The 18,385-nt window shown below is 44.9% G+C and overlaps 1 protein-coding gene across 3 annotated transcripts in view; it reads right to left on the reverse strand.

Moving 5' to 3' along the window:
* unc5b (unc-5 netrin receptor B) overlaps window positions 1-17,455 on the reverse strand; it is a 49,648-nt gene extending 32,193 nt beyond the window's left edge. For all 3 annotated transcript variants that reach the window (XM_034609785.1, XM_034609784.1, XM_034609783.1), the window contains exon 1: window positions 16,621-17,455. In XM_034609785.1, the coding sequence (XP_034465676.1) occupies window positions 16,621-16,708 (88 nt within the window). In that variant the 5' untranslated portion in view covers window positions 16,709-17,455. The remainder of the gene's footprint in view (window positions 1-16,620) is intronic.
* Window positions 17,456-18,385: the final 930 nt, after the last annotated feature.

The raw sequence follows: 18,385 nt of genomic DNA on the forward strand, positions 1-18,385 counted from the left end.
CACACACACACACACATGTAGGCACGCACGCATGCACGCATGCGCACCTGCAGACTCAGAGCTGAGAAAAAAGGTAAGACTGAGACTTTTTGTTGTTAACTTTTCACTTTCACCCTTATATCCATTTTAACAGCGGCCAATCGCGTTCTGTGCCAGAGGAGGGAAGACAAGAGGGGGCTGGAGAGTCTGGACTAATTCTGACTCTGATCTATTTTTAATCACTGCCACAAGAGGACTAATAGTGTAAGGCCGTGTGAGCCTCCGTCCAGATGGGTAAAGTAATTTTTCAGGAGGGGAAGAGCAGGAGGAAGAGGACAGAACGTGAGGACGGAAGAGAAAAAAAAAAGAAGTGACAGGAATAGAGTACAAGCGAGAGAGAAAAAGGGAGAAAGAGAGACAGAGACTGATAAATACAGTGCAGGAGAGAGAATTTGAGACAGAGAAGCCATAAGAGCCAAGATGACCTGGATTCATAGGACCGGTATTGATTACTTAAGGATGAAACACAAAGGAAAGAGTTCTGCTTAGAGACTAGATAAATTATCTCACACACAGAGACCTGGAAAGACAGAACTGGGTGAAGGTAAAAAACAAAAGGTGTGCACAGGGCGAGCACATTAATCAGGTACGCTGATTTGCCTTAAATCTGACAAGGTGGAAGCAAGTCCGCTCCTTAATCTATATTGCTATGATGGAAGATACAGTGTGATAGATAAAAAAAAATCTGTGTGATGGTCTGGAACTATCTGTGTGTAGGCACAAACCACATTAACAAGAGCACTCATGCAGCATATGGGAGACTACATGATCTGATTAAATTTTATTCTGAGAGGGATTTATGGGGCTATCTATGGAATGTGTATAGATGATGTATGGGAGTTTAAAGCTACACAAACACACACATTCATTTACACAACACAGAGGCCCATCTCCCTTTTAGAAGTCTGGATTATTTTGCTCCACGTAGATTGACTTTTTATAATCGCTTTGGGAATTCTGAGCTTAAAGCAATAATGCAACCCAAAGAAAATAAAACCCAGGTACAACGTAAACTCCTGCCAAATAGTGCACTCTCTTCAGTAACAAATAGATAAGCATTAATGTTAACTTAAAGACATCTGGTATAAACACGTACATAAAAGAGCTCTGCGGTACCAGCACTTCTGCTAATACCCATTTAAGGTCTTTAGTCTCCCGGTTGACTGGTCGATTGGGTTCTCTCATCTGACCAAATTCTCATTGATTGGACAATCATCTGTGTACTTCCAATATTAATCTGTCTATTACAAAATCACCCAAACAAATTCCTGTATGTTCACTGAACAGATTCTCGTATTAATCCTGCATTAGCTGATTTTTCGCTGTTGTGCCTAATTAGCAGCTAATCGTCAACAAACAGCTTCTTATTTACACATCAGACAGATGCAGAGCAATGTTTGTATCCATATAGAGTCACCTCTGGCCACCTAATGTTAAGTATAAATCCAATCCTAAATCTCCTTTTAGCTCTGTTTGGGTTTTCACCAACTCCTGAGGAAAAGACCTGGATCTTTAGCTGTTTTGTTCCATTATGTACATGAAGCCAACGCTCACTAGCTAACAGTTAATTGCATCTTTCTGCAGTTTAGTGCTGAACATGTGGCGTACAGTGGATTCCTCAGAGCTTCCTCACAGCTGCCTCTTGCAGCTGAAAATGTTGACAGTAATGCCGAGCAATTGTATTAAAGCAGTGGGGTGGAAAACCAAAATACTAAGCTTAAAGAAACAACAATGCTCTGTGTAGAGCTAATGAGGAAACTCCACTCAGGTGAATATTTCCTGTGGGTTTGTCATTATGAGAAACCCAGTCACTTTAAATAGATCAAGTTTGAACTTCAGAGTTTGCAGGTGGTGTTGTTGATTCAGTTCTCAACTTTCTATTTTCTCTCTCGAGATGTCTCTTATAGTTCAAACTCCCCTAATACTGATGGTCCACAGAGCAACAGCGGCTCTTGAATAGAACTGCTTGACCCTCATATGGCTGCGGTCAGCCGGGTCATTTGTGAAGCACAATGGCAGCCTGCAAACAAAAAGGTGTTTATATCTTTCCCACAATTTACAATCTATTCAGCATGGCTGACTTCACAACTTCCATTTTCCACAACAACAGAGGGCCGGCTTTTGCTGTGTACCGGTGTGTGCAGTGAGTGTAGAGAGGATGTGCTGGAGAACATGTCGGTGACTGATGTTTGGTATCGCAAATTACAGAAACCATGGGCGATATGTGGCACGCTATTCTGTTAATATTACAAATTACATCATGCACAATAATAAGGCTGGGCCTGTTTCAATAGTTAACACTCTGGCTCCAGACTACAAAGCAAACAGAAAATGATTGATGTGAATAAAATGAGATGCTGTGTGTACATAGCTACCCTGCAAATATGCATTATGGAAAATTTATGCCACGACTTTATCAACTCGGCAACACACTGACACTAGTTAATAACATTCAGGATTCATGTTGGGGCTTCTGTTATCATAGCTCGTGCTAGTGCCCTCATAATTCAACACTCTAGTGCAAATCTGTGGGTCAGAGGTCACAGCCTTCCAAATCCCATGCTTCTTTGGTTCTGCTGCAGTAAGAACTATACTGCCACACTGATAAAACCTGACCAGCAATTAGGGCTTAATGCACTGGCCTATGTAGGGTCTCGTAGCCTGTGCTATGGCCTCACCTTTCTGGGACCCTTGACCTCTCACCTCCATCTGTAATGGACTACCCACAGGTGGTCCCACTCTGAGCCACAATCCCATTTTATACAGAGATCCTGTTTTAATGTCATTCAAAATAACCCTCATTATTCCGTCCCTGATGAACCAAACACTGACGCCCCAGTGAAGGATTTTAGAAAGAATTTCCAGTGTTCGGGAATCAGTGGCGTATCATGTGACTGACTCACTCAGTCTAACGCCGATTGTTTTCTTTCGGATGGGGGTCATGTGATAGGAACCTGACAAATCAACGAAGGCTACATCGTGACAGAAAAGACCCAATCAGCAAGCGGTTGTGAGTGTCTACGTCATCGACCAAACATCTCAGTTTCTGCCCGTCCAGATTTAAACGCTGACCCAGAGTTTTCAAACCAACATGGGGTCAGCAGCATTTACAAACATTTCCATTTGAGCAGCTCTAAAACTCCTGAGTAGTGTGGACACCAGGCGTATCCGTAGCAGGGTTGATGCATTTTCAAACTAAAACGCAGCAGTACGAATGTAGCCGACCTCTGCTGCCAGACTAAAGGTGGAACAACAATGCCCTTCCAATCTGTGTTTATGATGTACCATTTATACAAAACTACAAGGAGCAATAAAGGTGCAAAAAAGGTGAATAAATGTGAAATAAGGGCTAGAGACATTGAGACTATTCTGCATGTAGAAAAACAACAGATCACAATCTCAATTCAATTACCCAACACAGAGGCTCCCTAAGTTTTTTCTCTCCCCATGAAATATTATGGCATGCACGGCGAAACTACTCTAAGTACAAGCACATTAATATACATTACACAGTCTCCAATCATTTTAATGGCTGGTGAGACACTGAAAGCAATCAGTGGAGCAAATAAAAAAAAATCCAGAAAGAGGGATAGGAAGACCCAGGGAAGTAAAGTGGACAGCGTACAGCGAAGCTACCTGTGTACTTAAGGAGTGTGACGATGAAAAAGAGAAAGAGTTAGCTCAGCAGAAGAGGCAATTTTGTACAGCGTGAGATTCAACGCGCCGTCTTGTCTTGGTCTCATCATGTTCTTTGGGGTTCCATATAACAAGTTGTGGAGATCAATAGTATCCATTTACTGCAGCTCATCTAATCATATGGCGTTTTGCTGCCCACAGAAGCTGTGACACACACCTGGGGCCCCGGGAGGAGAACAGAGTAATGAAATGCACACTGCTGCCCGGGCTCTCTGCTATAGTCCCCAACAGCTAGTACAAACACAGCCTGCCCCCCTACGCCTCACCCGTCTCCCTCCTTCATCTCCTCCATCATCACATATGAGCAATAAACCTAAACGTCAGCTCCTCCTCCCACCCTCTCTCCTTCTTGCGCACATGCATGGGCTCTCATATGTTTGGGGAAAGTTGCATATCTGTTAGGAATATGAAGGGTGTGATGCACAAAGACCAAAATATCGTAGACCAAAATATCCACAGCACTCTGTCCCCCTCTCTCTCTCTCTCTCCGCAGCTCATTGAGTGAGTGCCTTGGGGTAACATCACAGCGAGTGCTCCTTGTCCCTGCTCCCCTATGCAATTCTATAATTCATCTTAATTGAGGAAAACAAGTAAGCAAAGGGGAGCACTGGTGGGAAGAAAAATGCAGGTCACAGCCCTGAGGGATCTACTGTATGTTTTGTGTCTGTGAAAGGTGAACTCAGGTGCTTACTATTGCAAAAAATGTATTTTTCCTCTAATGAGTTTTTAAAAACGATGCGGTGGGACAAGGGACAACATATACAGTGGAGTTATTTCATCTCATGAGTCACTGTCATTTGGCTCAATAATTGAGGCAATATTTTACTCTCGTATAATTTTTATAAATGCTATTTTGGAAAGAAAATAGAGAGAAATATTAGACCCCTTTGAACTGTAGGTACAGGGAATGTATTTTTTATTTTTCTGCACTGTGATTTTACCATATATACTGTAATTTATTCAAGGGTTCTCGGGGCCAAATTTTCAAACTTCGAGAAGGAGCTAAAAGGCAGATGGTGTTTAAAACTATCTTGAAAATGCAGACTAAACACATCAAGTTGTTGAGCGACTTGTAGGCAGCTCAAATACAGATGGAGCCCCAGCTCTAATTGCACACATACAGACGTACGCTTCAGGTGATTAGCAGAGGATTCTGGGTGTGTTTTTTTGTTCTCTTTATAGCTATATGAAGTTCAAAGCAAACTCCTGTTAACTACTTGGTTGCGGCACAAGTTGTGTTTCAGTGTATTGTTAGATTTTTAATCAGAGGGGGATTTCTGCATTGTCTGCCACCGTCTGAGTATGTCCTCCCGCTGTTCTATTAAGAGAGTACATGGTTTTCGAAAATGCCGTAGTGTATCATTTGTGTTTGCTTCTATCTTATTTTCATCCACTTTCCCCAAGCCTACGCTATCTAGGGCAGTGGTCAGCAGTTTTAATCAATTTTCCAAACACAGGAGCACTAGAGCAGTCAGGAAATCCCAGCAGGACAGTGGGGGAATGGACACAGCAATAATAATAACACAAATCTAATCTGAATTATGCTCTAAAGAGATTAGGTCAGAATAATCCAGAGAATAAACACAAACGGGGGCGGAGGGGGAGGCCGCTTGTGATCAAATGCAGGGAGCTGCGTCGCACCCGTGTGTGATGTTTTTGTTCCCGACGGTGGGATTTGTGGAAAATTGTGTTCGATTTTGGGTGTAGGAGTGTTTATTTTGGGAAATGAGAGTATGTCTGAAGCTCAAAGAGTTGCTATTATTAAAGTTGAATAAAACGCTTCCCATTCCCTCCTCAAACACAAGGAGAGATCCCCTCCGTGTGATGGTTTCCAGAACATTTTCTTTCGTCTCACAGCCAAACCGAAGGAAATCATTTCCAAATGGGATCCGGATTTATTAAAATGAATCATCACACGAAAGACAAAGACCTCAGAAGCTCATTAGGGTAGGTAAACACTTCTCCTGCCACCTTAGGAAAAGAAAAGATGGAGTAAAGGAATTGAGGGGAATTAAGGGTGTTTGCCTGAGACTCAGTTCTGATTGCACATCCAAATGCAAAATAAGTACATCAATGGATTCAGTTTAGCTAGAAGGTATAGGCAAGATTTAAGCACATACTGTAGAGTAGTGTCACTCTGATTTTATGCCCCAAGAAGAGGAGCCACAACTTTGTTTGAAATTAAAAGACTATTTTGACATTTTAGAGAATTCAGTGCCAACTTCACTGTGACAAAACTCCAATAAATCAATGCCCCTGGCCAAATAATTCCCCGTCCTGTATGTAAAATGTAAAAACCACACATAAAACTACAACTTTTCACTGTTACATCCCTGTCTGTGAATGGATCAAGCCAAAAAATATCTAATTAGTTCATTAGTAGTGCCACGGTAACTGTTTTCCTCTGCTTCCAGTGTTTGTGATAAGCTAAACTCAACACCTGCTGCCTCTTGCTGCATATTTAGGGCACAGACATGAGAGGGGAATTGATCTGCTCATCTAACTCTCCGCAAATAAAAGCGTATTTTCGATTTACGTTTTTACCGGCGACAACAAGCCGCCTACTGCACAACCACGTTCACAGCTCTAATCTGTGATAACGCTTGATTTGCTCTGTTTACTGCAGGGTCTCTGCCGTGGCCTTTACCGGTGCTGACTCTGTGCGCCCGAGGGTTCAGGGATCAGAGCGGACAGGGCCGGAGCAGACCTCGAGGTCAGCGGCAGCCTTTCTGCTGAGCAGGCTATTGTCCGGCAGCTGCGTGGCCGCAACACTACAGGTCTATTCAGAGTCTATTCAGCAGCTTCGGCTAAGTGCAATAGAAGACCCCGGCCTATTGTCTGGTGCCACGTCTGTTTGAGCTTCGCCAGAGCGCTCACTTCATCTCCCAGCGAGTTCAGAGAAACAGTTAAGTCTCCGTGAATGGGGGGCGGATTTACAGCAGTAAAAAAGACACGTCAAACACATTCAGACCGACTCCTACTCTCAAACAGGGAGATGCTTGACCTCGTTGACCTCTGCAGAATGTCAAACCACACTGTATGACCTCTGTTTGCTTCCCAGCATGACCATCAAACATACACAGATAGAAACAGAAAAATGCTAAAGGATGAGGGGGGAAAGAAGAATCTCTACAACACTTGTCAACTAGATTCATGGCAAACAACCTATTAGCATTATCACCTTTTATTTATTTTAGGAAAGATGTCTCTGTTTGCATTACTCTTCCGTCGCGAAGATGTATGAAATAAGTAATGAACTAATAAAAACATTGTGATGCAAAAACAAGAGACAGGTGGCGCTGCTAGGAAGTCAGCTAGCTGCAAAGTATTGGGTGTAAGTGTATGATTATGCACAGAAAATGCCCATATCACACTCAATAAAAAGAAAAAGCCATCTGGAGGCATCATCACTTCTATGTGCAGAATTAAGTCAGAGTGCAATGACTTTCTCGTTTTAAGTGTCTCCAAAGAGCCCCATTATTACCTTAGCAGAATGCAAATGCGCTTAGGGCCAATTAAAGGTTGAGCCAATACCAATGTAAGCCCATAAAAATCCGCCCTTCCATAATCATTCAGCAATATGACTCATGGGTGAGATTGGAACACCGGCCTGTAAATGTGTCACGATTATGACTTTGTGCTTAAAATGAACGCAGGAGCTGAGTATATCATTCCCACGGCGCTGGAGCTGAGCCACGCATATGTTAGTGTCAGCGCTTCTAATGAGATAAATAGACTTGTGATAGTACTTATTAGAGCTCCATACGTGGCAGGTAAAGACAAGGGCCCCGGGGTGGATGAAAGACAGTTAAATGTCTCATTTTAGACCCCCCCCCCCCCCCTCCCATCAAGAGGTATTTAGGAGAAGGGGGGGGTGCTTTTTTTTTGTTTGTGGAGACAGACACCCTCATCCAGGATGTCTCTGTGTAATTACACGCCACAGAAGACCTTCATTCCTCTCCTCTTCACGGGGAGGAGATGAAAGACAAGAGAGATAGAGGCATGTAATCGCTCCTCTGACTCGGAGAGGGAGAGAGGAGGTGAGGGACACAGAGAATAGGACAAAAGGATGTTGAGGGGTGGTGGGGTATTAATAAACCTCCTTCGTCTCTTGTTTACAGAGTCTCTCCCTCTCACACACACACACACACACACACACACACACACACACTGGAAGAGGCTTTCATTATTCTCAGAGTTGCCCGTTCTTTGCCTCGGGACAGATGTGTAAATTGTTGTGCTAATGTAAGGTCCACTGCTGAGAGCTTTAGAGGGAAGGAGATTTACACACTCCGCACCACTGTATAACTGTCACTCACAAACTCACGCTCACAGGAGCATGAAGAGGGCGGCGGGAGCGACAGCAACTCAGCGCACACACACACACACACACTCACACTCACAAGACCGTGCATGCGTACACGGACATGCACAGACACACACATGCACAGACACAAACTCTGGCGCTGACAAAGGTGTGGCTGGAGCTTGACATCCACCTAAAAATGTTACATTTCCTGTTGCTGTTCATAGTGACCTTGTTAAAATCGAACTACAACCCTCCCTCACCTCGTCACTAAGGGCTTAAGAGCAGCAGTGAAGTTACAATCTATCACTGCTCCACTGTACAACTCCCATATCTTTCCATTACAGGCCTTATTTACTCTCAAGGGCACAGGGGGGAGCACCAGAAAGGTACCAGGCTGCTAATGATCCCTTCTTGCTTCTGAGGATGTGTTGACCTAATAATCTTTGTGTTGTTTTTATTCGTTTGGTAACATCTGTTGTTCCAAAGCAGCTAAGTGCTCATCATACGTCTGACAGTCATGTGAGAACAGATCAAGACACAAAATGAGATATAATGAGATATAAAACACATGCTAACACAGGGAAAACATGTAAACTCTACATAGAAAGACCTCGGACAAACCAGGATTAAAATCAGGAACCATCCTGGTATGCCGCCCCAGTAATCATGATGATAATAATAATACATATATTAGCTGATAATGAAAATAATCAACATTTAATATATTCTTCTTTTGTTTTTTATTTATTTTTGTTTTATGGTCACATCCCTACCAAGCCGCACTGGCACCAGGTGACAGACTACTACCATTTCCTGTCTGTCTGTCGAATGGCGCCAAAGGCCTCTGAGGGCTACAAACCACCCATCTGCCCAGGAATCTGCCATTCCGTCTGTCAGTCTGTCTCTCCACAGGTACGTCTGTCGGTCCCTACGTGATCCATGTTTCTTTTAATATGCAGTTGAAGAGGAGGGCAGGGGCTGGCTGCAGCGTGAAGGTTGAAGCTATACAGAGAGACACCGCTCAGTGTTTAATGACCCACTATAACTATACCTATTCATCTCCCATGGCAGAGCAGTGAAATGCCATGTGAACGGCACTCTGCTGAAGATATTGCATAGCGCTATATCAAGTCTTCTGCCTAATCCAGTTTGAAAACATACTATATGAAACATGTTGCCTCTCATGTATGAAAGCCTCCCTCTGACACAAAATGGCTCAGGGAACCTTCAGTGCGAATGACGTAATCTGGAAGGAAATGGCAGAGAGTAATGGCAAATTTTAAGCTCTATTCGATCTATTCGTGATCGATAAACATCTATATGGCCTCCCTTTGTTTGTGCAACACGCTTTCCATACCTGCTGTAGTTACACACACACACAAACACACATCTTGTTGCTGAGAGGATTGTAGGCAAGTGAAGCTGTGCTAGAGCAGCGACAGAGTCAGAGCAGAGACACCCAGAGTTAATGAACCCTCACCAGTCAGCATGGCTGTCCATCTGCTTTCATAATCCCCATAAACAGCAGGCCAGGGGCTCTGCCCAACCAGCTAGACACACACACACACACACACACACACACAAAAAAAACTGTATATCGTCATCCCAAATATTCTGTATGACAAATGAGGACTGTACATGCCCCTGTGTATGTGTGTGTCTGTGTGTGTACAGCATTGGGTGTTGTTGGATGGAGGAGGGCGGGGGCTGATGTGTCCATTATAATGCCTGTATGCCTTAGCCCAGCTCACCAGCTAATCTAAGCGGAATGGCGGGGTGAGGTGAGCATGAGGTCGGCTGTTGAGCCCATCTGGTCAGCAGCAGGTAAGAGGCTTGAAACACACACTCTTAAATCTAACCTTAATTACATGCAGGTACATCTGCCACATTAGACCAGACCTTGTCCCACTACTTTGCACATGGCACTCATTTAAAGCGACTCCTAACTCTTCGGCGACTTGTGGCATTTTTTGTGGCATTCGCCACATACACCTGGCACGGCAGACGTACTGGGAGGACAAAACAGGTTTTCCTTTTGTGCAATCAGTATGGCTGCCAGAGAGAGAGAGAGAGAGAGAGAGAGAGAGAGAGAGAGAGAGAGAGAGAGAGAGAGATGGTCGTGTACGAGGGCTGTTTGCTGAATGAGACTGGGAGTGTGACCCCACTGTGACCCATGCAGAAAAGGGAGTAATACCTATACGGCTGACTTCCCATCAGCGTGCACCCATCACACACCCATGCCAAGCACAGACTGCGCCAAGAGGAGCCTGACAGCCCTTGATTAAGACCCGCATCCCAGGCAGAAAGAGAGAATCTTTACTTGTGTGTTTGTATGCTCCCAGTCAAAGCTTCTGGAGGGGAAATAAGAATTAAGTCCTGGAGCTGAAGACGAGCAGAGGAATTAAAGGGTGGATGAGGGCAGATCTCATTCTTGCACTCTTCTCTTTGCTGTGTTTGCGATCCAAGAGGCTCTAAGCAGAAACTGGGATTATGGCCCCTACTGTGCGTGTTTGTATGTGTCTGCATGTGTTTTCGGGAGCTTGATAATGAACCGCAGAACCATTTCCTTTAGCGTGATCTTTGAAGCTCAAACTGGAAAGGAAAGGAAAAGCAAGAAATGAGAGGGTGGAACAGGAATAGAAAGAGAAGGTACAGAGAGGAGAAGGACAGAATAGGGCAGGACTTGCCCTTGTTGACCTCTGAATAAGTGGCCAATCACTCTCAGTTACTGACAGGGACAATGAGCTTAAGAGACAAACATGGTGATTTAACTTAGCGACAGTCACTACATTAAATAACACAGCATCACTCTGCTGACATGCAGCCAATCACGCACTTAATTCCCCCCCAAAATCAACACAAACTCACAGATATGCTCATTAAGCATCAATCGGCTTGATTTAAAACACAGGGGAGAAAGAAAAAAAACAGAAGAGTGCACGTTGTTTGAGGGTCCTGCTGTTGCCTAGCTGCCTGCCATGCAAACAGAAGGAAGCGGGATCATTTCCGTCTCCTCTCTCTCTCCGGCAGAGATATGTGCACGTATACGCTCAATACGCCTGCATCTCCGGGGAGGTCTGTGTGTCATTCCCCTACTTTAGACACACCAGCTGCTCAGTGTGTGTGCTCTGTAATGTTAAGAGCCCCTTCCCACCTCGCACAAGCCCCCGGTGGCACCCACATCCACTTACACACAGGCATGACAAAGCTTCCCTCGCTCCCCTCCTTTACCTAGCCCTCGACAACCCAAACACCCCCCACATTCATGAGTACCCCGAGGACAGATGGGACCCTAATAAGCGTTACACTCAGAGAAATAGGATTCTTCACAGTGGCTTCTAAAGAGCAATTCCCAAACTCCACCGGAGAGCTGGCTGGGAGAAGGAAAGAAAATGATGGAGTGAATAAGATATGGATGACAGAGGTTGGTATAAGCGAAACTATGAAGCTATAAATACGCCTGATGAGACTATCAAGAGATTGAAGGAAGAGGAAAGGGAAATAGAGGCAAGTGGAGGCAATTTATTAATGTTGATGTGGGGGAATGTAGCTTTGTGCGCCAAACTCATAAAAAAGAAGTCAGAATAACGCCGTCGCCTGCTCCAATGCAGCACATCTCCTCTCCTGGTGGGAAAGTATATTATTAACACACTTTGGGGGAGAATCTTCCGCCAGTTCTCCAGGCCCACATGACCCTGCACTCAGATACAAACACAGGCATTAACGGATCGGCTGAGGTCTAAGCTGAGTGGACTTGGCTCAACTGCCTTTTGAAGACAAAAAAGCCTCCGCTAAGAAGATGAGGGGGGATCTACATGGCCTGAAAAACCTCCCTTTTAAGACGAGGACACACGCAGAGTGCTGGACCACAGCACAGCCAATCAAGTGCTGACACTGCCTCTGATCCACGGACCTCGGCGCAACTACTTTTACCAAGTGTGTGTGTGTGTGTGTGTGTGTGTGTGTGTGTGTGTGTGTGTGTGTGTGTGTGTGTGTGTGTGTGTGTGTGTCTGTGTGTCTGTGTGTGTGTGTGTGTGTGTGTGTGTGTGCATGCGTCTATAGGGGGTTTATTCAGGATCTGGCGTGGCCCCCTGTAGTGAATCCTGATCCTATTGGTCACGATGCTCAGAGTGCTGCTGAGATCTAAAATGAAAATTCCTTCACTCGCTCACTCCTCCCAAGTCACCCAGCAGGTCTTCAGCCATTATACACGTAAATTCTACCTCTTCATCAGAGGATGTGGCCGCACTTTGCATATGTGTGACTGTGACAGTGTGTGGGTGGGTGTGTGTGTGTGTATGATGTCACTGAGCATCTTAGCACATCAATCATCAAGAGATTTTTAAGCTAAAACAAGCAGATGTGGTCTTTTCCTATTCATGGGTGGTTATGCAACAGTAACACACCTCTGGAGAAGCAAACACACACACTTGTGTAAGTTTGGACGGTGTAAATGAGTGAGTGTGTGTGTGTTCTGCTGCTGCCACCCCCCTTACCACAACACAAAAGGGGCAGAAAAAGCTCTCCAAAGTCTCCTTTTCATCTAAAGCACAATGGAACCCCACTGAGGTTTTCTTCCTGTTTCCCTGTCTGCTCCACCCATCTCCCCCCACAGGGGCAGGATGGAGGGGCAGGGGGTACCCCGTCCTGCCGGCCCAGCAGCAACTTCAGCTCCCATCTGCCACCGAAACTCTCCCTCCTCCACCCCAGGTTTATCCATCTATCCATCCCCCTTCTCTCACTCCTGCCTCCAACTTTTTTGTTTAACTTGTTAACCATTTCAAAACCCAAGCCAAAATCCTGTATTTATTTCGGAAGCATCGCCCTCAGGGGTCACTGACAGAATTAAATGAATTACATAATTATTATTAAAAAGATGACTTTGACCTTGGTATAAACAGTTGGTCCCCAAAAAAAATTTCGAACCTCAATGGCTTTAAATTATTGGATTAAATTGAAACATTCCTGTATTTTATTTCATGCAGTCAGCAGAGACCATCTGGTGAGAGTTTAACAAAACATTTTTAACCAGAGTCGCTGATGATAATTATGTACAGATTTTTCTGTTGTATTCCTTTTGAATAACATTCACACTGAAATAGCTGGCGTGCTCTGCAGTATTGATCAAATCATTATCAACCAGCATTCTAAACACCTCGGGAGCAGATTTTCTTTGCAGAAAGAAAATAATGGCCGGTGCTAAAAATGATATTCATCTTAGGTCTGCCAATCTCCGCTCGAAACTTTCTGCTGCTGCTAATTCCTCTTTCCATTCTTCTACAGTCAGCGCCCTCCTCCATTTACCTTGCTGTTTGGTGCAGATTTATGGTCCAATCTAACATGTACAATATTGGCAAAGCATTAAACATGTCTACTCTTAATACTGTGAGCTCTCTCCATCGATAAGAGCCTTAATAAAAACATCCCCCAAGTGGATTTGTGTCTCTTTTTCACTTTCCACCCTCCGCCTCCCTCCTCCAGAATATCCTTCCCTAACCACTGTTTCTTCTGCTGCTTTGTGAGTTTTAACCATGGCTCCTGCCGCGCACATCGCTTGCCGCCTTCTCAGGCTTTTCCACCTTTTTCTCCACCCATTCAACACCTCATTCTCTGGCCTGTGCCAGAGGTTTAATGATGCTTGAATGCCACTGACAAATGGAGTTTTTCTCTTCCCTCTTTTCTCATAAAGAATATTCAAAAGCCATGCCCTGAGATCAATCTGTCTGAACGTGTCCCTCATGGATCTATTTCTCTTCCATCTTCTCTTTCTGGTCTTTTTTTGCCTTCACTATCAGATGGATAGCATGACCTTGTGTAACCCCTCTCCTTGTTTGGTGCACACACATCCTCTGCAACAGCCCCCAGCTGCAATTGGCACACTTGCTCTAACTGCCACTCTTTTATCTAGTCTATAAATGCCTATCTTTGCCCTAAAATCCTCCACTAACCCCAACAGCCACCCGGGTCAGTTACGCCAATGAGAGCCGAGCAGCTGTTCCCCTCCCACCTCCTTCTCCTCTGCTGTCAAGAATTTGAGCATCATAAGCACATTTTAAATATTAACAAAGACCACTTTGCACGTATGAATAATACAGCAGAGAGGGCAGTGGCTGGCCAGCGATCCCATCCCCTGCCGCCTGACGGCCATAAAACTAATGCACTGCTCCAGGACAGAATGTTGCCTGGTCGGGTCTGCCAGCAGGACCTGCCCGGGGAACTTGTCTGGCCCGTGGCCTTGCCCAAAGAGAGCTGTCTGTGTGTTTATTTATCACGGTGCCCAACCACCTGTCCACATCTCTGCAGATGCAACAGCCTGGCAGCACTTATGTTATGACTACATGTTTCAGAGCCACTTTAATCTAATCTGACATCTCAATCTGTTAAGGGTCTTTGAAGCCAAATCTGCTTTGTTGTTTGTTTGAGGCTAGCTTTGTCGCCACATTCCTTTCTTTCCGCGCATCGAAAAATCATATTTAATCCGTCCCTTCTTCTGACCAAAGCGTGTCAGGAGAAGGGAAAATAATATTTCAGCAGCCTTTTACTTGCGCACACATAATATTGAAGGATGTGAGTCTCCTTGAAGCCGCTGCACTGTTATACGGGAGTGAGGAGGATTCCCACACTTAACACAAATGAGACAAGAGTGTCCCCATTCATCCAAACCTCACTGGGAGTGTCTGACATGCTACGCTCCCTAACTCTGAACACTCCACTGCCTCTTCACTACCCTCGCCCTTGCTCTGCTCCTGTCTTGACCTTCTCAGGACTGTAGTGACCGCCCTCCACACACACACACACACACACACACACACACACACACACACACACATGCACTGAGTTCACTGGGCACCTGGTGTTTTACAAAAAGTGCACACACACACTTCTCGTATATGTTGGTTTTCTCTCATTTCGAAGAAGTCATTAATGATGACACATGCAGAGACCGACAGTGGACAGCGGGATAGTTACTCCAGACAAGTGTTCCTGGCAGTCCTGGTAATTAATGTGTACATCAACACAGAAAGAGGAGCTCCACATTAGAAATGTGAGCTCAGCACATCCACAACACAGGCACAGACCAAGCCAGGAAGGTTGGGAGCGAGTGGGATACACAATGAGAAGAGAGAGAGCGAGAAAGAAGATAAATGCAATCTGTCTGTCCCATCATGGATTGCCTAAATATATACTTTCTTCTCCTCTCCCAGACAGAAACTTTACTGGGGCACACTGAGCCATTGTCCCCGGGTGTCCCCCTCCTCCCTGTTTAACCCTGTTTATATCAACGTTTCTCATTTCTCATGCAAGGATTTCAGAGCAGTCCACAATTTTAATAAACGTAAGCTGCTTTTCTGCTCTGACTGTTTGGGGAATAATACATAGGCTACACACAGGACACACAGGACCTTAGGAGGTACAGCAGGGGGGGGGGGGGATCTTATTGGCATTTGAAGAAGTGGCCACACAGACCTGGACAGACGGTCAAGGTCCTTAAGTAAGAAATAAAATGAGGTTCAGATTTATTTACTGGAGTGGTCTTTTAGCAGAGTTCGTGTGCTCATTGTTGTCCACATTGTTCTCCTTTTCCTTCTGTAAACAGACCTTAATCCACAATCCACTAAACCCTCAGATTTCTGCCTTGTATTTCATTCTGATCAGGCAGGGGGGGGGGGGATGTCCACGCTGGCCTGACAAAGGGTCACACTAAGGCAAATCATTAATCTAACACTGGAGATGGGCAGTGTTACCTTGGTTGCCTGCAGGTCCTGCATAACATGGTCCTGTGTGCCAAGTGATTTCATGTGTTTGAGGGCTGCTGGCTGCAGGCTTTGATGGCATTAACACTGAGCAATCCACTGATAAAAGTCTGCTCTCATCAAAGCCTGCTCTCTTCAAACCAAAAACACTATGTGGAACAAAAATAATGATTTAAAAAACGCATAAATGCTTTATGATCCACTGAGAGAGTTGAAAAACAACGCGCACACCCACGCTTAAACCAAGGCGGCGTTAGATGCTGTATCTCGCATTGAGAAGAAAAATGAGGAGAATCTGTGGCGCCCTTGCAATGCTCGGTATTACTCTTAGCAAGGCTTTGGCTTATTCTGTTTTTGGAGAGGCCAAAAAGGCATGGAGCAAAACCTTAATTACTCCCTGCATGCACACCGGGGGGAGTTAGATTTTTCCGCTCCGAGTAGAAAGGAGTGCTCTGAGCTCCGGTCTCCTCAAAGGATGAAGACTTTGCTGACAGTAAAATAAGAAAAAAGTGCTGGTCAGCAGGTCAGCACTGTTACAGGTACACACCACTGGTGCAATCAGAGGCTATTTAAAATTCCCATGGATCAAAAGTTTTAGGATCTGATGGTAACTTCAAGATTGGATAATAAAAGTAAAAGTCCGATTTTTAATTTTCACTTGAGCTGGTCATGAATAAATAAATAAATAAATAAATAACAGGTACTCTCCGTGCGTATGAGCGCGCGCGTAATGTTTGTGTTTTGTAAATATTGTTCCATGTCACACATGCGTAAAATGTTTTCTTTTTTACTCTACATTCATCTTTAATTTCCAAAACTTACCACTGCCAGACACGACATATCCGCCGAACAGGAGGAGGAGAACCAGAGGACCGACACATTGGTCGCGCTGCATCCGAGCAGAGAGCATCTTTTCCGGCTACGCCGTGGCGAAACGTCCCGGGGTTGGTCCGCACAGGGAAACCTGCGCCGCTCCTGACACACCAAGGTGGCTCTCGTCCCCAAAATAAAAATGTCTTTATCCCTGAATGCTTTTCCCACGACAGGCTTGAATACTAACGAGTCCAGTGATTGTTTTTCGTATGACGCTGTTCTGGTAAATAGTTCACTCTTCTGACTGTTGACGCAAACAGAGTCACAACACATCCATCCCCGAGCAACTTGGCAGAGAAAGATGAGAAAGGCTGTAATTTCCGCCAGTAATCAAAGTTTGAAGAGGTCCGTAAATGTCACACCGTGTGGATGTACAGAAACAAGTTGTCGGGACTATTCCTGCTGGATTTCATGTCCAGCTCGACTTGTGCCGCGCTTGACCGGGAACCATGAGCGCAAATAAAAGGTGACACAAAAAGTCACCAAAAAGTTTTACGCATCGCTGCCGTGAAGGGATTCAATTAGACGAGGGAAGTCCGATCCCCAGCAAACACAAACTTGACCATATAAAATGCAGTAAACCACGGGGTGATGGTGTCAGAGAGCCGCGCACACTTGCACACTGGACTCCCGGGTCCTGGTCTGCATGGGCCCCTGGGTGTCCTGTCTCGTCCCCCCTCCGTCCGCAAGGTGTAAACAAGAATCAACGCGGAGCACAACGCCAGCCTCCGGACTACCAGTCCCCGCCCGGCCAATCATACACCATCCTCCTCCTCTCCTCAGAGTGAAGGCTGAACTAGAGAAGGTAAACTAGAGGCAGGCGAGGAGGAAATAGATGGGAGGGGAGAGACAGAAAACCCGGACCATAGATCGCCCAGCACCGCTGTGGATTCAACAGGAACAACCGAGGCTTATCTATAATCGTCTGGGAACAATGTCTATGTATAAATCTAGGAATTATCTAGGAACAAGGTTTATATATATTCACCTGAGAATAATCTATAAATCTATAAAGTATCTAGGAACAAGTTGTAAATGATCAAGATCTATCTATCTATCTATCTATCTATCTATCTATCTATCTATCTATCTATCTATCTATCTATCTATCTATCTATCTATCTATCCATCCATCTATCTAGACATTAAATATAGCAACTGACATTTTCTTTCCTGCAGTTATATGCAGTCTGTGGACAGCTGTCTTGAGTGTGTAAAAGGAGTCCATGCAGCACCAGTCTTTCTTTATGAGAGCATATTATTTCCTGTCAATCCATCCTCCCCTCACCCCTGGATTATATTTTTACTCCAGGTGGCCACAAGAGAGCAGCCTTTCATAAACGAGCATGTCTCCAGTGAGGACAGGAGCTGACTGGGTCTCCTGCAGCAAGTCTTCATTAACAAAGTCGTTTCCTGTCTGCCTGGATGGTGCTGATGGTGTGTGATTGGCGAGCGGACACCACAGGGGCCATGATGGAGAGGTGATTATTGCTTTGGAAGTCAGGTGCTTTAATGTTGAATTGAGCAGGTAAGAACAACTATGAAAGTCTAAGGCTCCTCTATTAGTTTGACATTGGAAAGCCGGTGTTTGAGTTTTATTCTAATACTGACAGAGTCATTGATTGTTCCACATTTCCAAATTAAAACAGCGCCTGAATGTATTCGATGTCGCCAAAGTTCCCTTCTCCTCAGGTGACCGTCCTTTATGTGTGTT

This window comes from Hippoglossus hippoglossus, chromosome 15, assembly GCF_009819705.1.
Source record: "Hippoglossus hippoglossus isolate fHipHip1 chromosome 15, fHipHip1.pri, whole genome shotgun sequence".
Taxonomy (NCBI): Eukaryota; Metazoa; Chordata; class Actinopteri; order Pleuronectiformes; family Pleuronectidae; genus Hippoglossus; species Hippoglossus hippoglossus.